The sequence below is a fragment of the Halichoerus grypus genome, chromosome 10 (assembly GCF_964656455.1).
Source record: "Halichoerus grypus chromosome 10, mHalGry1.hap1.1, whole genome shotgun sequence".
NCBI lineage: Eukaryota > Metazoa > Chordata > Mammalia > Carnivora > Phocidae > Halichoerus > Halichoerus grypus.
Genome location: NC_135721.1, coordinates 96,520,560 through 96,544,301, shown reverse-complemented (window position 1 = coordinate 96,544,301; position 23,742 = coordinate 96,520,560). Strand labels below are relative to the sequence as shown.

General features: G+C 50.4%; 1 protein-coding gene across 3 annotated transcripts in view; it reads right to left on the bottom strand.

Annotated features, from left to right (window-relative positions):
* Positions 1–18,924: 18,924 nt before the first annotated feature.
* The window catches only part of OVOL2 (ovo like zinc finger 2), a 28,939-nt gene continuing 24,121 nt past the window's right edge, over positions 18,925–23,742 (bottom strand). For all 3 annotated transcript variants that reach the window (XM_078056885.1, XM_036120496.2, XM_036120495.2), the window contains one exon: positions 18,925–19,625. In XM_078056885.1, the coding sequence (XP_077913011.1) occupies positions 19,312–19,625 (314 nt within the window). In that variant the 3' untranslated portion in view covers positions 18,925–19,311. The remainder of the gene's footprint in view (positions 19,626–23,742) is intronic.

Sequence of the window (23,742 nt, the reverse complement as noted above, 5' to 3'; positions counted from 1 at the left end):
ATTCTCAGTGCATTCAGCAGCTGACAAAAGCTCCATGCTGGCTGGCACTAAAAACCAATTTTCAATTTTATACAAAAAAGTTATGCTTTCCCCCTTCCCATCCTAACCCCCCAGACCTGACCTCTTGCTCAGAGCCATTATCCCCTTTTAATCGGAGAGCATTAACCTCTATACACCTATTATAGTTCTAGGAAGACCTGTCACCATATGACCTGTGGTTTCATATGTGCTGACTGGTAAATAAAGGAAGATGGTTAGTTGTAAATCATTGTGTTTCTAGGTAACCAATTTGCCTACCGGCTTTAAATGGAGTTAGAGAGGGGTAATTTGTTTGAATCACTGTGTCTTTCCACCTGAGCAATTAAACATTTGATTATAACCTGCCTTCCCCTCCCGTCTCCCAAAAGTGAAGCAAGGGAATAGTTGGAACTTTACTTGAAACACTTCAGTTTGAAGCTGGGGCCCTAAAGAGAACCACTGTCTTAAATCAGTAGCTAAGTACAAGGCAGAAGGCTCCCTGTCCCCATCCTCCCTCCCTTCTTTCCAACCTCAGAGGCCTACAGGCTTGTGCTGCTGCAGGAAGTCTAAGGTGTGGAACCTCAGGTGATTTACACTATAGAAGGGAGCTTGAGAAAAGCTCTCTGGGGAGATGCCCCTGATGGAGCAAAAGGTTTGTATGGTTGCTTGACAGTAACAGTTGTCAGGTTTGAGGAATGGAGTTATTTGAGAGGATCCAATCATAAAATGATATTCTGGATTAGAGTAGGATTTGAGCTTTTGCCTCTTGGCTCAAGAGACAGGTAGGTAGGGGCGCCTGGGTGGCTCAGTTGGTTAAGCAACTGCCTTCAGCTCAGGTCATGATCCTGGAGTCCCGGGATCGAGTCCCGCATCGGGCTCCCTGCTCAGCGGGGGGTCTGCTTCTCCCTCTGACCCTCTTCCCGCTCGTGCTCTCTGTCTCTCATTCTCTCTCTCTCAAATAAATAAAATCTTTAAAAAAAAAAAAAAAGACAGGTAGGTAGAAAGAAAGAGAAAATAATAGCACATTACAGATAATCTTAAAAGCCCTTGTCTTTTGTTTCCGGAGTCCTATTTCCCTCACCCCTGACACACCATCATAAATTTGGTATGTATCTTTGCGGTGTATCCTTTTACAGTTTTACTCTCCACGCTGGGCTCCATGAATAATATGCAGTTTTGCTTCCTGTCTTTTTGATATTTGCTTGCTTTATCTCAACATTAGTTTCTGCCGGGTTGACCACTTCTAGATCTAGTTGCATGGCTTTAACGTTCTGCAGTATTCCCTCAGGGTTTCTTGTCTCACTGACGCGGTTAGGCTAACGCACTGCTGCAGTGAACACCCTCCTCTGTGTGTGTGTGCGTGCGTGTGTTCCTGGTGTACAGGGGGCACGTGCAGTGTACTAGAAGCAGGGTGAGTACTGGAGCTCTGCCACTTACTAGCTCTGACCTTTGTGTGCCTGGATTCCTCCTTTGCAAATTGGGAGGGAAATACTCGTACCTGCCTGCATGGAGTTGGGAGGACTGGATGAGGTAAGCACTTAGGGCAGGTTCTGGCACAGAGTCGGGACAAAATAATCTGAGCCGTCATCATCCTTCTCAAATGATCAAATCCAGACGTGTCGGGGCTGGGTCACATGGTATGCGCAGCGTGAACGTGACTCTCAAATTCCTCCAAGATAGTGCTATCCACTTACGCTTCCACCAGTGCTTTCTGAAATTTGCTGCTTTCCCACATATTCACTAACACAAGAGTTTTAAGACTTTTTTTTTTTTTTTTTTTGCCAACATCATGGGGTGAAAACAGTTACTTTTTATCTTTAGCAGCATTATTGCTTGAATAAAATTTGTTTTAAAACGGGATTGCCATCTAGTGGTGGGAAAAGTAGACTGCACTTACACGGCACAAGCCAAATCTGGGTGGACCTACACGTAGCTTGGGGTACTTTGGGCATTCGAGTCACTACCACGGGTCTGGTTGCTTTAATTCCACTGTGTGAGGGTTCTTCTATTATTCTCCCCCCATTTTTAAGCAGCTCGTGATTTTCTCCTCATTTTTTCCGGCACGGCAACATGGAGATCCGTCTGCACCACCCTGTGCGTGCAGCCTCCCAGCCCAACGAATCTGGGTCACTGGCTCAGAAAAGAGGAGTGAGATAAATTAGGAACGAGGCTATTTACAAACTGGCAGGAGACTGTGGCTCCCAGCAGAGCAGGCTTTCCTTGAGCGATCCCAACTCCCCAGTGGAGAGGTGGTCAAGTGCCTGCATCAGCTTCATTCCCTCAAACCGCCACAGAGGGCTGAGCAGGGTCCCAATTGCCGTCCTTCCAAATCCGGGACTTGGACTGTCTGTTGTGAAGACTTTTCAAATCATCGTCTGCAAAGATTTAAAAGTGTCTGACAATGTTAGATATTAATCATCAAAGACATAGGTACATTTTTTTTGAGATTTTATTTATTAGAGAGATGGAGTGAGCACGCGTGGGGGAGGGGCAGCAGGCAGAGGGAGAAGCAGGCTTCCCGCTGAGCAGGGAGCTAGATGTGGGGCTTGATCCCAGGACCCTGGGACCATGACCTGAGCCGGCTTAACCGACTGAGCCACCCAGGCGCCCCACATAAGTACATTTTTAAAGATCTGTACAAAAATGTTCCATGAAAGATAAAGGTATAAATAAAGCAGTGTTGCTGAAAAGCTTACACAACATGCATTGAATTAAGTCCCGTTACTAAAATAATGGGATATTAAAAGTTAAAGAAAGAAAACAGTCTCAACAACAACAAGCAAAGGTCAGCTGTGGTTAGAAACACCCAGTCAGGCGGCTCTAGACCATCCCTCAGCTCCGGGCTCCTGCCCATTTCTAAGCTGTTATTCGTGTGGATGCCTTTGCCTAAAATAACTTCCCTTCCTCGTTCGGCCAGATCTTTGTTTTCCAAGTGCTCGGGCCTAAACCCCAATCCGCCTTCAAGTCTTAAACCAACGCTAACAGGGAAGGAGATGGTGTAGCGTAGATGGCACGAGCCTCAGAATCAGGCAGACGCTGAATCCGGCCTGCTGCCTGTTTCTGTACCGTCTGTGAGCTAACAATTGTTTTCACATTTTGAAACAGTTGAAAAAAAATCAAAAGACGATTTAGTGACACAAGAAAATTATAAAAATTCTAATTTCAGTGTCTAAAAATAAAGTGTTCTTGGAACACAGCGACACCCACTTGTTTAACATATTGTCTACGGCTACAGAGTTAAGTATGTCCAGCAAAGGCTGTATGACCCGCAAAGCCTAAAATATTTGCTATCTGGACCTGTAGAGAAGAAGTTGGCTGACTCCTGGCCTGGATGAGAGCTGATGGTGACGTGGGCAAGAGAGGTGGCAGGAGATGCTGGGCAAGAGCCAGATCTGAGATGTACTTTGGGAGGCTTGCCTGGCCGTTTGGATGAGTGAGGTTGAGGGAGAGGTATAAAGGTGACTCCTTGGTTCGGGGTTTGGGCAGGTGAGTGGTACTTGCTGGAATGGGAAAGACGAGAGTGAGAGAAAAAACCAGGTGAAATCCTAGCTCTTCCCCCATTGTCAGTGCCATCAGCTAGCTCTGCTGTGTTACGGATCACCCCGTCATTAGTGGCTTCCCAAACTTATTTCTCATGAGTTCGAGGACAGGCTCTGGTGTGGGGACTCAGCCGGGGCAGGACGATCTAGGATGGCCCATGGTTAGCTCAGCACCAGCTGGGGCCATGGAGCTGCCTGGCCCTGCGTCTGCTGTCCTCCAGCAGGCTAGCCTGGCTTGCTCAGAAGGCAGCGGTGGAAGGGCTCCCAGGCCTCAAAAGAACAAGTCCCAGTGCACTGTGCTTTTCAAGCCTGTCCGGGGCATGTTCGCTGATGCCCCAATGCCCAAAGCAAGTCATGTGACCAAGATTTCGGGGGGGGGGGCAGGGGAACTGTTAATTACACTTATCACCTCTTGATGAGAGAAGCCAAAAAGTCACCTTGCAAGGGAGGGTGGGGGTGGATCCAGGGAAGGGAAGACCTGGGGGCATTTTTACAATGTACCATGCTGACGGCGTGACTCAGGCAAGTTACCCAACGTCTTTGAGCTTCGGTTTTCTCATCTGTAAATGGGCAAGACAACAACAACTTCATAGAATTTTTATAGGGATTAGAAATAGCAGATTTAAAGTCCCTGGCATAGAACAGATACCCAATAGTAGCTGTTTTATTGTGATGATGAACAATGATCAAGTTTAATCTCTATCGGGTACTAGCATTTCCTAAACTTCAGTCCCTCCCCGCCACCACCAGGATTTTTGCCATCTTTGAGGACCACTTAGACTCATATTTACACAATATTTTTCTTCAAACAGGTTCACTCTTTTTATTTAAAGAATTTTAGGGACGCCTGGGTGGTGCAGTGAACCGGTTAAGCATCTGCCTTCGGCTTAGGTCATGATCTAAGGGTCTTGGGATCGAGTCCCGAAAAGGCTCTCAGCTCAGCGGGGGCCTGCTTCTCTCTCTCCCCGCCCCGCCCCCTGCTCATTCTCTCTCGCTCGAATAAATAAATAAAATCTTTAAAAAAAAGAATTTTATTTCAAAAGCAAACTTTATCTCACTACCACAATAAAAACAGGCCACGGCTTGCCATAAATAGAAGGCAACTATAAAATAAATACAATAAAAACAAAGCAGTGCTATTAATCCTAACTCAGTTCTCTTGCTTTCCAAAGGCCAAATCTGAGACCTGCTATCTCTTTGTTAAAAGAGGGTATTCAAGGGGCACCTGGGTAGCTCAGTGGGTTAAGTGGCCGACTCTTTGATTTCAGCTCAGGTCATGATCTCAGGGTTGTGGGATCAAGCCCCTCTTCAGGCTCTGGGCTTAGTGGAGTCTGCTTGGGATTCTCTCTCTCCCTCTCCCTCTGCCCCCCTTCCCTCTCTTAAAAAAAAAAAAGGGTATTCAAGAAAAAGTTGCCAAAGAAAACCTGCAGAGGCTTTCTTCTCCATATAACCAGCAGGATAGAAGACTCTTCCGCTGTTATCTCCAGAGCAGCACATATAATGTGCAGTACAGAAATGGTCTGCAGTCATTTAGGAATGTGCAGGCCAGAGACGAGGAGAGAATTGCTTCCCACCCTCATGAAGACCCAATGGGCCTCCGAAGGGTAATAAGAGGAGGGAGACAAACGGGACCTGGGTCAAAGACCCAGGTGTGCCTCATAGACCTGCCACTTCCTAGCCATATAGCCTTGGCCCAACTGATTGACATTTGGGGGACCTTGGTTTCCTCAACTGTAGTTAGGAACATCATACCTGCCTCATAGAGTTGCTGTAAGGACCCACCATGAGCCTGTATGTCACAGTGCTTCTCCATCTATAAAGTACTATCGAAATAGAACAGATTATAAGCATATTCCCTAGGGCTAGGCATGAAGAAGGGGGCACAAGGAGATGGGCTGCTGGGCCGTAGAGGAGGGGAGAGGTTGCCTATCAGCCACCGGGGCAGATGACCTAGTGTTGGCACACTCCCCTCCCATGTGGTCTTAAAATCTAGGATCCAGGGCGCCTGGGTGGCTCAGTCGTTATGCGTCTGCCTTGGGCTCAGGTCATGATCCCAGGGTCCTGGGATGGAGCCCCGCATCGGGCTCCCGGCTCTGCGGGAAGCCTGCTTCTCCCTCTCCCTCTCCCCCTGCTTCTGTTCTCTCCCTTGCTATCTCTCTCACTCTCTGTGTCAAATAAATAAATAAAAATCTTTAAAAAAAAAAAAAATCAAGGAGCCAGCCAGTCGTAGAGCCGGGGTGGGGAGAGAGTGCCAGGGGCCTCCCCAACCACCTTCCAACTCCGGGACCCTCTGATTTGTCCCCAGGGCCATCAGCCAGCTCTCCCTGCTAGGATGTGGCACTGACTGAGAGGCCTCGGCCCGCTTCCAGTGTAGCCTTCTGTGTTGAAGGCCCGCGGACAGTTCTCGGGTTAGGAATTCCGGGTGTCCACCACCCCAGAGGCAGCCACCATATGAGTGCAGTGGTACACATATGTAACCCCGAACTCCTATCTGGTTCTCAGGACCCCACTCATGTTCCCTGCTCTGCAAAGGTTCCCGGTGCCCCCACAGCCTTTGCGCCCGTGTTCACCAGGTCCACTTTATATCCATCTCGCCCACTAGACTCTGCGCAAGGGTCTGGCTTCATATGCACCGCACCTGCCTGGGGCAGGCGACAGACAGCACTGCTTGGTGAGCAAACGCCACCTGGCCCTGCCCGTACCACCTCAGCGCTCACTGTAAATGACGGGCTGGATGTTTGTGTGTCCCCCCCCCCACCACCAAATTCATACACAGAAGCCTTAATCCCAATGTGATGGGACTGGGAAGTGGGGCCTTTGAGGGTGGAGCCCCGTGGGTAGAATTAGTAGTGCCCTTCCCAGAAGAAGCCAGAGAGCTAGCTTGCCCTCTTTCCACCAGAAGATGAGGAATTGACAGCAGTCTGCAACCCAGAAGTGGGTGCTCACTAGAAGCCGACCATGGTAGCACCCTGATCTTGCCCCCCGCCCGGCCCCCAGAACTGTGAGACAGAAATCTCCACTGCTTACAAGCTCCCTGGTCCATGGTGCACTGTTCTAGCAGCCCAAACTAAGACGGAGGGCCTCTGCTAGGAAACTGAGAACTGCCTGAAGGTTTGGTCTAGCTGCAGGGCAGGTCTAAGTTCCACGAACTGAGGTCCTCTGGGGGCCCCCCTTAGGCAACAGGAGAAACAGGAGTCGGTGGATGAACGGCCCGGCTTCCTCACACCTCGGGTGGGACAGCTCTGGGACGCGCCGTGCCCAGCCGCCCACAGCGGTCACCCACTTGCCACCACACCACACCCTGTGTAGTCCTTCTCCCCTCCCCTGGCTCACTTCCGCGCCACCCTGTCACACTCCCTGGGGTCCAATGAACTACCGTCTCGGGGTCTGCTTCTGGGGCAGTTGGCGAGCCGGCTGACTGGATGTAGAGGAGGATGCTTAGCAGCAAAGAAAGAAAGGGAAGCCAGCTTGCCCACTGTCCCTGAGCACATGCTGCTGCTTCCGCAGCGTCTAGACTACGCTGGGGCACGTGCACAGCCAACAGCTCTGGCACAGGAAAAAGCACTTCTCAGCTGTCCCCACCATCCTGCTATTTGTCATCCCATCCATCTGCTGTCCCCACGAAATGCTCACCCACGTCAGCTAAAATGGTGCACTGGGCTTGGAATCAGTTGAGAAAATGTCAGGCCGATGGAACAGAGGAGAGAACCAAAATAGCAACTGTACGGACCGCAGGGACCACACAAATCTGCCCCTTCGCCCGGCAGGCAGGACTCCCAGAGCCCAGAGGCCGCTCCTGGGAGGTTGGTATGGAGTGGGGGGGTGCGGGGCAGGGCCCTCCCCTCTGTTCCTCCACCTGGCACCTGGGTGCTCTTTGCCCCTTCCTAAGCCTGGCTTTGCATGAGCTCCTGCTTCTTGTCCCCTCTTCGGGGCCACGGCTGGGGGGGGGTTCCCCAAACACAGAACTGGATTTGTTTAAAGTTGCTGCTTATTTTTAAATGTTCATGTGAGTCTTCCAATCAGTGTTCCCTGTAGAAAGTGCTCAACAAAAATGTGTCCATTTCATGCCCCAGGTCAGTGGCAGGATGTACCTCACGGACCAGCCTGTGGCCCAACACACTGGGGATGGGCTGTTCTTCCTCAGAGGAAAAGGGCCCTTCTGAAACCAAGGCCATTCTGATCGCAGAAGAGTGGATACTTATTATACTCATTCAACACGTCCATTCATTGTTATTCATTCATTCACGAGTTATTCATTCACGGAGCGCCTGTGACTAGCCAGGCGCTGTCCCGAGCTCCAGGAATACAGCAGTGAGCAGAACGAGGATTCCCCACCTTGCAGAGATCAGAGTGGGCGGGGGGAGGGGGGGGACGGCAGTGAACAAACGCACACATCAGTGTCAGCAAATGGGAAGTGGGGTGAAGGAAAAGCAGGGGCAGGGCAGGGACAGAGACCACGGCTTGTGCTGGGCGGTCAGGGAATGTTCCGGGCATCTACTGCTTGCAGGACAAACCACCTCCAAACGAAGAGCTTCAAACAATAATCTTTGTCTTACCTCCCAAGATTCCGTGGACTGACCGGGCCCAGCTGGGTGGTTCCTCTGTTCCCCACGGATTTTCGCTGGGGCTGTAGTCTTCTGAGGCCTCCCAGAGCCCGAACGTCCAAGACGAGTCACTCACATGTCTGGTGAGTGAGGGACGGGAGAAGGCTGGGCCCCGCTGGGACATCAGCATAACCAGGGCCCTGTCTGCAGGCAGTCTCCGGGCCTTTCCCCGCCGGGGTGGCCTGTCCAGATAGCCCTTCCACCTGGCCTTGCCAGCAGGGTAGCCAGACTTCTCCCACGGCGACCCAGGGCTCCCCAGATTCAAAAGCAGCGGCCAGGCCATCTCAAGGCTCAGGCCCAGAGTAGGCACGGCCTCCCTTCTGACACATTCTGTGGGTTAAAGTGGGTCCCAGGGCTGACATAGATTCAGTGTGTGTGTGCCGGGGACTGCACCGGGCGGTGGGCACTGGGAGGCAGGGCTCGCTGCCCGTGGGACACGGCAGCAGACACCAGAACAGAGTGGACACGTGAGACCTGCAGCGACCGGCGGGCACGCAAAGGCCCTGAGCCGGGAGCATGCTTGGGGTGTGTGAGGAGAGTAGAGTCCACCGTGGCATGAGCCAGGCAGTGAACCCATAGGCAGCTAGAGGCCACACCACCTCAGCGGCGCAGGCCCTACCAAGGGACTTGGGAGCTAGCCGTTAGTGTGATGGGAAGCATGCCATGTGCCATCGTCCACGGTGGTCACCTGATCCCAACACTGCTGGGGTCCTGACGGGGGGTCAAGGCTTCCCCCCAGGATCACACTATTTAACTGCGGTCCCCTCCCCTCGCTCTCTCCCTGCGCCTTCTCTGCCCGATGATTCCTCCACACCACTCAGCACCAACTACATACGTGACATTGACTCATTTCTCTTAGCTACTGTCCACCTTTTCCCTCTAGCACGGACACTCGAAACACGCTGGGGTTTTGTCCGTTCCATCTGCAGGCCCGCCGCTAGTATTTGCTGTAGGAATGATAATCGGGTGGGTCTAGCGCATGGCTCCTGTGGGGACCGTGTGCCTGGTAAATACTGAACAACTGAATTAATTTGGCAACCAACTAACTTTTATAGTTGGACTGCGCTTATCTAGAAGTTACCTTCCAGTCAGCAATTATCCAGGGGAAATGAAGAAGAAAGGAAAAAAGCCTTCAAAGCAGCCTCAATAGCGACTAAAGGTCACAGGACAGCCCCTTGTTTTACGATTCTAGTGAGCTCAATAAGCCGGTTATCGAGCAATTGTGGCCTGGAAGGATCTGGATTAAAGAGGGAGGGCCTCTGCTAGGACAAGAAGGAAAGTGACACCTGCCAGCGAGGGGAGGCAGAAAACTCCAAATGCACCCAGAAGGTGCAGAGCTGAGCAGTCCCAATGGGGGCCCATGGGCCACGGAAGCCATGTCCACAAGTGGTCTGATGACAGGCCACATGTAGAATGACGACTAAGTCCCTTCCAAAAGGTCAGACTGTGCTCACTGTGCTCTGTTTAAGATAAGGAGCTACCCCTATCTGAGGAAGATTTTCACTCAAAGCACCTGCACCACCTCTCACCACATGCCCCCCTTTCCTAGGCAACTCCTTCTTATTCTCCATGTGGGAGTTCTTCTTCACGCCCCAACTTCTGCACTGGCCTGTCCAGGGCTCTTCTCACGGCCACGGAGGACGGTGGCCAGCCTCCTGGATTCATCTTTATTCATCATTCTCTGGTCAAGAAACACTCACATTCCACCTCCACCCCAGACGCCCCACCACCTACTCACCTTGTCCTCCTGCTCATGAGACCCTTTGACGTCTCTGATTCCTCCCTGACCAGCGATGTGCAGACACTCCATCTCAGAAAATGGCACCATAATGCTTCCAGATGCTCAGGCCAAAAACTTTAAAGACGTCCCTGACTCCTCACTTTCTTCTCATAACTAGAGGGCCATGTCATTCGTTACATAAACTAGAGCTGTCCCAGACAAACCAGGATGTGTGGTCTGGCCATGAACCCACATCCAATTCATCAGCAAACCCAGTTGGCTCTACTTTTAAGTACATAGCTAGCCTCCGGCCATTCTCCACACCTCCTGCACTATCGCCCTGGCCCAAGCATTCACCCTGTCCTGCCTTGGTTTTTGCAGTGGCTTCCTAACTGGTCTTCCCACTTCCACCCGTGCCTCCCACCTCCAAATCTGTTCTCACAGCAGCCACAGCAAGCCATTAAAACCTAAGTGAGATCACGTTACTCCTCTGCTCAAAATTCTCAATGGTTTCCCAATTCATTCAGAGGCAAAGCCTCGGTCTTTACCAGAGCTTTGCCTTTGCTGTTCCCTCTGCCTGGAACGCCCCGCCAGGTAACCACAGCGCATGCTCCCTCGCTTCTTCCGGTCACAGGTCCCTGCTCCCTACAGAAAACGCCAACAATCTCCACCAACATCACCTATGCAGCCGCACCCCAGCCCTCCTTGCGTGATGCGACAGACTGCATTTTCTAACAATGGCCATAGCAATCCATACGGTCCCACAAGCTCTTCTAGAACCACTCCTCGCATCAAAAGGGAGTCTTATCCCCCCCTTCTTTGATATGGACCCGCCTTAGGAACTCACTTCTAACAGACAAAATGTGACAAAGGGACACTGCAGGGCTCCGGAGGTGGGCTCTTCCGAGGAGACACAGCCTCCTCCTGACTCTGTCTCTCAGGACCTTCTCCCTGGGAACCCACCACTCCAGAGGAAGCCCAAACTAGCCCACCCAGAGAGACCAGAAGGCGAGGAACCAAGGCCCCAGCCAACAGCCACCATTAACCACCAGCTGCTTGAGTGAATAAGCCTTCAGGGGGTTCGCAGGCCCCGGGCTTCAAGCCTTCCAGCTCAGGCCCTGGACATCAGAGAGCAGAGAAAAGCCAGCCCCTCGCCCTGTTCTGTGCCCTGTTCAAAGCCCCGACCCACAGCACTCCTAAGTTTTGGCACTGTTGGTTACACAGCCATAGTAACTGAAAAATAAACTTGATTTTTCTATCAGCTAACACCATATACATTTACTTGCTTATTTCTTGTGTCTCCCCGAAAGAGAATGGGGACTCCTGGAGGGCAGGTACTTGTGTCTATTTTTCCCGAGTCTCAGTATCTAGAAAAGTACTTGGCACGCAGTGGGCACTTGGTAAATACTTGTTGAACAAACGAGTCTTTGCTAATTAAAGACAACTGCTCCGTACTATAATTGCAACACCTTCTGCTGAGGCACGCGACCTTTTCCTGAAGAAAGCGTTCTCTGGTGTGTTTTGGACAAGCTCCCTGTTAAAAAAATATCTCTTGTCAGCCATCTGGAAAATGATAAAGTTGGATCTATACCTCCCACTATACGCCAGGAAACAGTCCAAACGGATCAAAGATTTATACGTGATAAAACAAAACCATTAAAATCCTAGAAAAAGGCACGACAGGATTCCGATATAACCCTGGAGTGGGAAGGCCTTTCTAACGACGACTCAATCTCTCGCAGCCATAAAAGAAAAAGACGGATCGATTCAAACTGCATAAAAATCACAAAACTTCTGTTTGGCCGAGGAAAAGCAGCATGAGCAAAATCGAAAGATAAATGACAATCTGGGAGGAAAGCCAGCCGCTTCCATCACAGAGCTAAACTTCCTGATATATTTAAACAAACAAACAAACTCCTAGAAGTTGGGCAGGAAAAGAGGCCAACAACTCAGTGGAAACATGGCCATTCAAGGCAATTCGCAGAAAGGGCCCTTAATCGCCTGAAAAAATGCTCCACATCTTTCTCTCACACATAATGAGAGAAATGTAAAGTAAAACTACACTGAGAAACCATTTCTCGCCTATCAGATTGGCCCAAATCCCAAGCCGCAGCGAATGATGTTGGCAGGGTGGCGAGGAGAGGGCTTCTCCCCTATGTGGCTGGTGGGACGGTGAACTGGCCGTATCCATCGATGTTACGGTTGGCTATACCCTTAGCCTGAACAATGACATTTCTGGGAATTTATCCCACAGATCGGTTTGCACGTATGTGAAATAACGTATATATGAAATCACTCACCTAGCATTCTTCAGAGTAGACAAACACGGGAAACAGCATAAACGTCCATCAGTAGAAGATGGATAACCTACATTATGGTACATGCATATCACACAATACTAGAGAGCTGTAAAGAAGAATGAGAACTTTGTTGTCCGATTATAGAAAGAGCTAACAGATGCATTATAAAAAGGAAAATGCAAGGTTCCAAACAGTATGCATGATGCTATCTGCTAATTTAAAAAAACCTGGAGAACAATAATTCTATTCCTGTTTGCTTATATATGAGTAAAGAGACTCAAGAAAGTTACACAAGGGGCGCCTGGGTGGCTCAGTGGGAAGAGCATGAGACTCTTGATCTGGGGATCATGAGTTCAAGCCCCATGCTGGGTGTAGAGATTACTTAAATAAATAAATAAAAACTTAAAAAAAAAAAGAAAGTTACACAAGAAGCTAACAGTGGTTGACTATGATGGTAGAGAGGCTTGGCAGATGAGGAACAGATTTGGAGGGAAGACTATTCTCAGCATGCATTTTAATTTTTTTTTATTTCTCCCCAAAACACGACATAATTTGCAGTGAGCGATTCACTCCTTTAGCTCCAAAAGAGGTCCCTTATCAAAAAGTAAATAATCCATGGAGAAACAGCCAGAGCTTACAGACCTCAAGCTTTTCCACCCCTAATAGTCCATTCCTGTGATTAAGCCCCCAGCTGCTTAGAACACTGGCAGCTAAACAGCCCAGTGGCCATGTCCTTTTCCCCTCCCCACCAGGGATAACCCAAAGCCAATGACTAGTTCCCCGGCCTCAAAGAGGGCCAGCGTCTATAGTGCCATTCACCCTCCAGAGTCCCCCTGAGATCAACCTGAGGCTAGACTCCAGCTGAGCCCACATCTTTGCCTGGTTTCTTCCTGTTGTAACTTGTTTCCGTCTCCTCCTTACTGGTTTCTCCTGAGAGCCTCTCTCAAGAAATCACTTAGCGGGGCGCCTAGGTGGCTCAGTCGTTAAGCATCTGCCTTCGGCTCAGGTCATGATCCCAGGGTCCTGGGATCGAGCCCCGCATCGGGCTCCCTGCTCAGCGGAAAGCCTGCTTCTCCCCCTCCCACTCCCCCTGCTTGTGCCTTCTCTCTCTTGCTGTGTCTCTCTCTGTCAAATAAATAAATAAAATCTTAAAAAAAAAAAAAGAAAGAAAGAAAGAAATCACTTAGCCCAGAATCCCTGTCTCAGGCTCTGCTTCTAGAAACTCAACCTAAGACATCAACCAAATAAACCACCTGAACTGATAACAGATCCCTTTCTCCAAAATGCACCACCAGTAGGCACTTCTGACAAGCACATGCGTGAGTTTCCACACTGTGCGGACCTCATACCAACCAAAAGCGAAGATACTGCTGGCCGGACTTTGTACAAGTTCGTACATGGTTTCCAAAGAGGGCTAGAAAATATTGACAATAACTCGTGCATGCATTTCTATGCCCACCACCCATGGACCTAAGGTCCCGAGGCCCCCAGCCTGAGAACTAGTTCCCCCGAAATCATGATCCCAGACACTTTAGCTGGATTTCCTGACAATTGGCTGAGAGCAGGACAGGCAAACAGGGTTGGGAGGAGGCCAAAGGCTAGGGCGAATGTCAGGGGGCTTTGCCTGCTGTAGCAGAGACCTCGAGACGTCCACCACAATCCATTCCCTGGTCCTGGCATACAAGAGTGTTATGGCCGAGGAGGCTGCATTTTCCTGCCCCTCTGGTAATATGGCAAAATCCTCACCCTGGAATGGGAGTGGAAGGGCTATGTGCTGTGTCCGGGCCAGCAGCTTCAGAGAGTGCGTGTGACCCCTCCGCACCTGTACCAGACCTGTACCACACCCCGCACCTCCCGGCTGAGCTCTCAGCATCGGCTCCGTGCTGACGCCTGCTTACAGCCAACCCCCGTTAACTCTGCCTAAGACCTTTTGCTGGCACAGGGAAGCATGCTTGGCCAGAGCAAGCTGGAAGAGCCCAGAAATGAACGCCCCAATGCCAGCACCCTCAACTAAATCTCCAGGGATGGGGAGTTAGTGGACAAATGGTTTCCTATGCTCTCAAGTAGGGTAACACTGAGGCACATCTATACCGTTTCCCGGAAATCCCCACTAGGATCAAGCTCCGGTTGCCACAGTAGTAACTTCCTTCATTATATTCCCTTTATTGGCTGTCTGCTCTCTCCTATCACACTTCCCCACTCCCACTACAGATGCTTCCTGGGATCGCCTCCTAAGCAGTTGACTTGAACTTGACCCCTAGCCTCAGAACCTGCAGAGAAACCCAAAGCAAGGCAATTCTCCTACCAGCCAAAACCCACTGAGACCCATTTCAACCATGCATATGTTAGAAGTGTCCTAGGGCATGGCAGAGCGACAAAGGAAAGAAGTCCAGGTCTCTGGGGGGCCTGAGTGGCTCAGTCGGTTGAGCCTCTGACTCTTAATTTCGGCTTGGGTTGTGATTTCAGGGTCATGGGATCAAGCCCCACATTGGGCTCTGCACTCAATGTGGAGCCCATTTGAGATTCTCTCCTTCTCCCTCTGCCCCCCCCCCCCCACCGCTTGCTCTCATTCTTTCTCTAAAATAAGTAAATAAATAAATCTTATTTTTAAAGATTTTATTTATTTATTTGAGAGAGAGTGCAAATACAAGCAGGGAGGGGCAGAGGGAGAGGGAGAAACAGACTCACTGCTGAGCAGGGAGCCCGATATGGGACTCGATCCCAGGACTCTGGGATCATGACCTGAGCCGAAGGCAGATGCTTAACCAACGAAGCTGTCCAGGTGCCCCAATAAATAAATCTTTAAAAAAAAAGTCCAGGTCTCTGACTGCTGGCATGAGGAGAACCACCACCAACCCCGAACTGCTAGGTGAGAAATAATCTTCTCTCTTCTTTAAGCCCCAGAATTTGTAGGGAATCTTTGTTACAACAGCTATGCCCTGTCCTAGCTAGGAGACCTGCCAAACATCCATTTCCTCTCTGGTCACGGCACCCGCTTTTCTGCTGGGGAACCACTTTCCTACTCCCAAGCCAGTGGTGTAGCTGGCCCGCTCATACCACCCTGACTTCAGGAGAGGCAGGAGCATGGCTCAGGCCCGGGACAACCACGCCCCCTATCTCCCACAGCACAGTGACAGTCTCAGGGTGAAACCAAGAGCCAAATCGAGCCACTTAGAGACAAGAAGCATCAGCCCAAGATCTTTGGCTGAAAGATAAACCCTTCTTCTGCTGAGCTGCTGTACTATGGGACAGGAGTCCAGAGCAATGGTTGGCCATGAGATCCCCACTTGAACCTGCCTGGATAGAAGTCACCTTCAGGAAAACCAGATACAAGACAGAGAGAAAGATGAGTGATAACATGATTTAAGCACCTAGATCCAGCTATCCCTGGAGCCGGAACAACCCTAGATTTGTCAGCCAATACATTCTCTTTTCTGTTAAAGTCATTTTACTTTATTCTTTTCTTTTATTTTTTTTTTAAGATTTTTTTTATTAATGTGACAGAGAGATAGAGAGAGAGCACAAGTAGGCAGAGGGAGAGGGAGAAGCAGGCTTTCCGCTGAGCAGGGAGCCCGATGCGGGGCTCGATCCCAGGACCCCGGGATCATGACCTGAGCCGAAGGCAGATGCTTAACGACTGAGCCACCCAGGTGCCCCACTTTTTTTTTTTTTTTAAAGATTTTATTTATTGATTTGAGAGAGTAAGTGAGAGAGAGAGAGAGCACAGGAGCGGGGGCAGAGGGAGAGGGGCAAGCAGACTCCCCTGCTGAGCAGGGAGCCCAATGCGGGGCTCGATCCCAGGACCCTGGGATCATGACCTGAGCCGAAGGCAGATGCCTAATGACTGAGCCACCCAGACGCCCCAAAAGATTTTATTTTTAAGTAATCTCTACACCCGATGTGGGCCTCGAACTCACAACCCTGAGATCAAGAGTTGCATGCTCCACCAACTGAGCCAGCCAGGCACTCCTGGGAAAGTCATTTAATTTAATTAATTTATTTGTTATTTTTTAAAAAATATTTTATTTAGGGGCGCCTGGGTGGCTCAGTCGTTAAGTGTCTGCCTTCGGCTCAGGTCATGATCCCGGAGTCCTGGGATCAAGCCCCGCATCGGGCTCCCTGCTCGGCGGGAAGCCTGCTTCTCCCTCTCTCACTCCCCCTGCTTGTGTTCCCTCTCTCACTGTGTCTCTCTCTGTCAAATAAATAAAATCTTTAAAAAACAAATTTATTTATTTATTTACTTGAAAGAGAAAGTGAGACCGAGAGAGAGAGGCCAAGCGGGCAGAGGGAGGGGCAGAGGGAGAGGAACAAGCAGACTCCCCACTGAGCAGGGAGCCTAACGTGGGGTTCGATCCCAGGACCCTGGGATCATGACCTGAGCCAAAGGCAGACACTTAACCAACTGAGACACCCAGGCGCCCCTGATAAAGTCATTTTAAACTGAGTTTCTGTCACTTGCAACCAAAAGAGTTCTGTTTAATAAAAATCTGTGCCAGGGCCACCTGGCTGGCTCAATCAGTGGCGCATAGGGCTCTTGATCTCAGGGTCATGAGGTGAAGCCCATGTTGGGCATAGAGCTTACTTTAAAAAAGAAAAAAAAATTTTTTAATCAATAACTAAAAATCCATCCCTAAAGAGAACATCATGTCAGCTAGTTCACAATTCCCTGTGCAAACCAGACCACAGGCCAGCTGCCCCAGCTAGTCATTTAGATCGTCCATTAGAGGAATACTCATTTTTGTTGTCAAAATTACCCAGATCACTGTGGAGAGCAAATCATGCTTTCTAGACACTCTCCCCTGTATCAAGTGCTAGGAGACGACAGGATGTCAGCAATTGGCCCCCTGCAGCCAGGGCCGAGGCCTTGGCACTGGCTGTCCCAGGAGGCTGCACCATGTGGCCTTCACAACATCCCACTCTGCTGCTCCGGGTCCCAAGTGCATCCCCAGCCACCGCGGATGCTTATACGTGGCCACGTAGACCAAGCTCCTGGACCTTCACGCGAGGCAGAGCCCCTAGGACCACGGTGACCCTTCAGGATGGCTCTGGGGTACGGAGTGTTGCCATTCAGAGAAACCAAAGGCGTGAGGATCTCCCAAAGCCTGCCCTCGTCTCATGCCTGCCTCTTGCATAGTCCTAATTGAACCAGGGGTGGGGGAGGTGGGAGGATGTTCTTTCCTTTCTTAAGGGTGGGGAGGGGGAAAGGGGGATTTTGACCAGAGTTAGGATTCCTGGCCCTTTCCTCCGGCCACCAGCCGATGGCCCCTGCGGCTGTCTCATCTGCGCCTGGGCACCAGGATGCTGACCCCCTTGGGAGTGCTCTGAGGATTGTTCCAGAGAACGCTGTGCAGCCAGGGGTGCCAAGCTGGGTGCCCCCACATCATAGGGGCTCCACAGAAGGTTTATTTCCTCCATTAAGAAAGAGGAGTGGTGGGGCGCCTGGGTGGCTCAGTCGTTAAGCATCTGCCTTCGGCTCAGGGTCCCGGGATCAAGCCCCGCATTGGGCTCCCTGCTCGGCAGGAAGCCTGCTTCTCCCTCTCTCACTCCCCCCCGCTTGTGTTCCTGCTCTCGCTATCTCTCTCTCTCTGTCAAATAAATAAATAAAATCTTAAAAAGAAAGAAAAGAAAGAGGAGTGGACTTGCAAGAGAAATGTTCACTTGCCATGCCACTGAAATTGTCCAGACCTTGGCATAATGCCTGGCCCACAGTGTGGGAAAGGAGGACATTGGAAGGTGGGGGGTGGGGGGAGAGAAGCAGGGAGAGAGGTGGAGGGAGGAGGGAGAGGAAAGGAGAGGAAGAGGCGGGAGGAGGGAGGAAGTACGAAAATGGCACCATCACCCAAATGTTCCCCAGACCAAGAAGCGGCTTGATCCTGACGCAAGATTTTCTTCCTCTTCCAGGGTGGAAATGAGGCTGGGGCCCTGGGCACCGGGGGAAGGCAGCCGAAGGACCGCAGGGTAGAGTAGGTCAGCACTCTCGTCTGTTCAGGCAGCTCCCCAGACTAGGGAAAATCTCTCTCTCGGCCACCATGGTTCCGAGCGTTCGGGCCCTTCCTGCTACCCCTCCAGTCACCGAAGGACCCTGGAAACCACCTGGCCACCCCTCTCATCCCCAGAGGCTCCTGCCTCTCCTTCGCCCGATCTCCGTCTCAGGTCTGCTTTATTGTGAACCGCCTGGGCCTCTGGGGCAGGCCTCCCAGGTGAGGAGATGCGGGTGGCCAAAGGTCACAAAGCTCAGCAGTCACATGCCCCGAAGGAGACTGCTGTCCCTCCCACAAGGGCACAGCATGCACCAGGCCAGCCAGCATTCCTCCCGGTCCCAAGTTCGCAGCTTCTCCGCCAGGGCCAGACTCAAGGGAGGGGCAAGTGCCTGCAGCCAGCAAGTCCCTGCCCCAGAAAGCCAGAAGCATCTCCACAGTGACCCCAGGGACACAAAAAGTGATGAAAGCATCCATGAGTGACCTTCCCCGTCCACCCCAGGCATCTCTGCCCATCCGCCTTGGGGCACCTGTTCAGCTGCCCTCCTACCCAGTGCTCAAGATCTGCTTCCTCGAACCCACCCACCAATACAAAATTACCCACCCCAAAGAACCTGAAGTCGAATGTCACACATTAGGCCCTAAACAGGGAGCTAGAACTCAATGCTCTGTTTTGTTTTTATGAGGAAATTTCCACAAGAACATTTCATTTATTAAAATAATTCCTGTAAACTCTTTCGGAATAATAAAATTCATTTTCCTTGCTTGAGTAGCATGGCAAGTGGTTTATTTCAAGGCACCATAAAATGAGTCTCTCTAAGAACACCTCTGCCTCCACATGTGAAAATCCTAAAAGAAATAAAGAAAGGAAGAAAGAAAGAAAGAAAGAAAGAAAGAAAAAAAAAAAAAAAAACTCCTCCTGGCGATCATGACCACCCACAAACTTTTGTTAATTTCGACTGTTCAACAGGATGTGGGTTACGGAGGGGTGGGGGGCGCCAGACACCACTATTATCATCAACAACCCTTAGAACAGATCCCCTTGCTCAGGCCCCAGAAGGGCAGAGCGATGAACTGAACCCAAGTGGGGCGGGGGACCTTCAAAACCCCAAATCCCCGTAAACGCGGCGGCTCAGGCTGCCTCCGCCCCCCTCACTTCTCCTCCTCCTCACTCAGGTTGGCATTCCCCTGGCGCGTGGACATCAGCTTGGTTTGCAAAAGAGCCGCTAGTTTTTTGGATGTCTTTTTGAGAAAGGCGCTGCCCGGGTGGGCACTGTTCACGTGCAGGTACAGGTCCTCCTGGGTGGGACCCGTGTAGCCACAATCCTCGCAGACGTAGAGCTTGTCCCGGCGTTGCTTGTAGGCGTACTGCTGCTGCACCCCGTGGATCTTCTTCAGGTGGGACTCCAAGGAGCAGCGCTGGGTGAAGGCTTTGTTGCAGATGTCACATTTATAGGGGCGAATGCCTGTAAGGTCGATGGGCAGACACATCACCAGTGGGTCACAGCCAAGCCAGAGCCTCCGAACCACGAAGCCATTTAAAAACATGATGCACAAAAACGAAAACAAAAACCATGATGCACAACCCAATAGCAAAAAACCAAACCGCCTGGTTCAAAACTGGGCAGAGGAACTGAATAGACCTTTTTCCAAAGGAGGCATGCAAAGAGCCAACAGGTACATGATGGTGCTCCACACCGTTGATGGTCAGGAGAATATGAATCACCTCCCACCTGTTAGAATGATTACCATCAAAGACAAGAGATAGCAAGGGTCCTTGAGGATGTGGAGAAAAGGGAACCCTCGTGCACTGTTGGTGGAAATGTAAACTGACACAGCCGTTATGGAAACCAGTATGGAGGCTTCCCAAAAATCAAAAATAGCACTATCACGTGATCCAGAAATCCCACATCTAGGATATATATTCAAAGGAAATGAAAAGAGGATCTGAAAGGCACATCGGCACACCCGTGTTCACTGCAGCATTATTCACAACAGCCAAAAACATGCAAATAACCTAAGTGTCCACCAACGAATGAATGGATAAAAAAGATGTGGTATATTTATACAATGGAATATTATTCAGCCATGAGAAAGAAGGAAACCCTGCTATTTGCAACATCATGGATGAACGGTGAGGGCATTATGTGAAATAAACCAGACGGAGAAAGACAAATGCTGCGGGGTACCACTTATGTGTGGAAAAGTCAAACCCATAGGAACAGAGTGGATAAACAGTTGCCAGGAGCTGAGGGGTAGAAAAAATAGGGAGAGAAAAAAAATCAGCCTGACCAGGTATTCAACATGAGAAAAATGATTAAGGCAGGAGACAAAGTATGTCTACAAGGGTTCGAAGCAAACTTAGCAAGGAAACACCACCTGGCTTTGGGAGGAAGAGTTTTGGCTTTCCCACTTGTATGCCTTACTGTTTTGATTTTATAGTGGGCAGAGTAAACCTTGTTTTTATTTTAGTTGTGGTTTTCCTGGGAACAGACCCCGTGACAAAGATCCCAGCAGCGCCTGTCGGTGAGTGAAGAGGTGGGGCAGCGAGAGGAAGGAGCCCTACAAGGTGGGGACAGCAAGGCGGTCACTGCTGTGGGCGACCAGAGTCCACTTCCACCGGACAAGGTAGAACACTTACCTCTGAGCCATCCTGCCCCTCACGGCTAGGGTCTTCCCCCCACCCCCGCCCCACTCCAGCAGCCTGTCAGGGGCCGTCCCTGGGGGATGCCGATTCTCCTTCCCTGTCTTGTGCCAGCAAGAACACTCTCAGGCAGAGTTGCAGGTGTGGGCAGCTGCAACATGGATGGGTGTGCCCAGAAATGGCAGGAGCCAGGGGTGTGGGCGGGACATGGGTGGCATCTGCTACGGTTATGAAAGCGTTTCCAAACTAGATCTCATGCTGGCCTTAGCAATGGGCTAATACCAGTGGGGCTTGTCTTCTAGATGGAGAGTTCCCATGTGCCATCTCCACCAGGGAGCTCAGCCTCATGAAAGCACAGACCTCCCTATTTCCACTAAGAGCACTCATCCTGACTGTGAGGGCAGAAAGTCACATGGACTGATGTAAGTCAGACCTAACGTAGGCTCTAAAGGGCGAGTATTGTGCTGGGGTACGGGGAACAGATAGGGGGCGGCCCCCACAGTCAGACCATCTTAGAGCCCAGAGGCCAGCTGAGCCATCCCCTACGGGAATCCCCAGAGCCTGAGATGCAAAATTTAAGGGCATGCCAAAAACTCATCAGTCAAGTGAGATAATATTTCAAAAATCGAAGCACATTAAAAAAAATCCACAGGACCCAGTTATCAAAATCTTAAACAAGGACAAGACCCAACAGTGCCATCCTGGAGCTTGAGGCAAAAGGAAAGACGAGCACTCTATGTAGATGTTTTCATGTATTTTTTAAACGGTTATTCTTTTCCCCATAATGTGCTAGCTGTTGAAAAAAATATACTGAACAACTGAAAAGTAGCTGAATTAAAACTCACATTTTAAAATGTTTAAATATTTTTTTTTTACACAAAAATGGAATTTATGATGATTTTACTATCCTGGCTTTAATGGAAGCAAACTTATCCAAAGATATTTTCAAAATCTACTTTTTTAGCTTCAAAATAATCTGGAGGATTTCTCTATGTTGGTGCCTACAGCTCGGTTTCATTCCTTTTCACAGCACCATGGTGTTTTGTTGGACGGCTATACCCAAATGCCATCTTTCACAAGCCAGAGACAGACTGACTGCCTTGTACAACCAGGTCCTCACGCGTGCTCCTCGGGCCAACAGTCAAATTGCGTCCCCTGGGAGCTTGTAGGAAATGCAGAGTCCTAGCCCCTCCCACCCCACACCTGCCCCGACTGAATAAAATGTGGAGTTGTGGTCCTCAAACCCAGGGGGCTCATCAAAACACAGATTCCACGCCCCAGCCCTGGTGTTTCCCTTTCTGGGACAGGGCTGAGACTCCTGCGTTTCTAGCGTGTTCCCAGGTGATACGGAGGCTGCTTGTCCCAGGACCTCTTTGGGAGTCACCGGTCTAAGGCCTCGCCAAATGAGGTGTGACCAAAATGAACATTTGAATAGACCCATTACCAGCAAGGAGATTGAATCAGTAATCAAAAAACTCCCAACAAACAAAAGTCCAGGACCAGACGGCTTCACAGACAAATTCTACCAAATGAGGCATGAGGACGGCACTTTGGGGGTCTGAAAGCAGCTCTGGCCCCAGTATTTTCTCTTCCAGGTTAAATGTCCCCACTTCCTTAATGGTGGCTCATGGAGGGGGGCCGAGAGAGCCCCTCCTGTTCACGAAGTGTGCAGATGATACGGGAACTTGAAATGGAAAAAAATATCCCCCCCACCCCCATCCAACCACCTGAACAAACCAAATCGCTTCCATTTCTCATGCAGCCCACGTCCAGAAGCACACACGTGAAGCGTATCCTGTAACACTCAAGCAGAATGCAGGTCGATCTTATATTCCACACATCCTAGAAAACTGCCAGAAGTTAAGAAACTCCTTTACAATTCTCGGCATTGAGCACATAATAGGTGCTCAGTAAATAATTTTTAAATGAAGGGATGAATGAATGAACCCCTACTGGCCCGGAGAAAGAGATTTAAGAAACAAATTTAAGGAACAGGGCTGCTTTGGGTTTCATGCTCGAGCCCTAGAGGGCTCTGTATCTCTTCAGGCTTTCTGGGCCGCAACAGCAGCTGGCTCCCCCACCCTCTGCCAGAGCAAGCAACAAACCTGATTTCAAACCCACAGCTCATCACAATAGAAATTCACCCAGAGGGGTGCGTGGGTGGCTCACTCGTTGAATGTCTGCCTTCGGCTCGGGTCATGATCCCAGGGTGGTGGGATCGAGCCCCGCATCGGGCTCCCTTCTCAGAGGGGAGTCTGTTTCTCCCTCTCCCTCTGCCTCTGCCTCTCCCCACCCTGCTTGTGGCACTCTCTCTCTCTCAAATAAATAAATAAAATCTTTTTTTTAAAAAAGAGAAATTCACCCAGAGACCAGTTACTCCTTTCAATAGTTATTGGAAGTAACCCGCTACTGTTTTACATCCAAATTGAACATGTGGGGAGAAGAGTGCACTTACCCCCAGCGAGCTCCTAGGCCCCCCAAGAAAGGAAGCTTCCAGTCCTGCTCTAGGAAGCCCTGCCCATCAGTGACCCAAAAAGGTGATCTGAAGTGGCTGCTGACCAGGGCTTTGCCAGATCCCTGGCCCCCCAGCAGAGGTGAGCATGCCAGGAGCGCATTTCCTTCTGCATCCAACAGGTCAGCCGAGCACCTTCCATGGACAGAGCACCCAACAAGGCCCGGACAAGCAAAGACTAGAGATTCCAGAGCCCTCCATCATCCAGACTATATAGAAAGAATGGGAATGACCACGGCGGGTGGGCTTTGCCCAGGGAGGGTGGGATGTGAGCCTAGCTTGGAGGACAGGAGACTCGCAGACACCAAGATGGATGGAAGACAGCAGACACCGAAAACTCCAGTTCGGGCAATTCTGACTTCTGCACACGCGCTTCACGTCCCTTCTCTGGCAATAGCACATTCATCCATCACTCACTGGTGCAAGC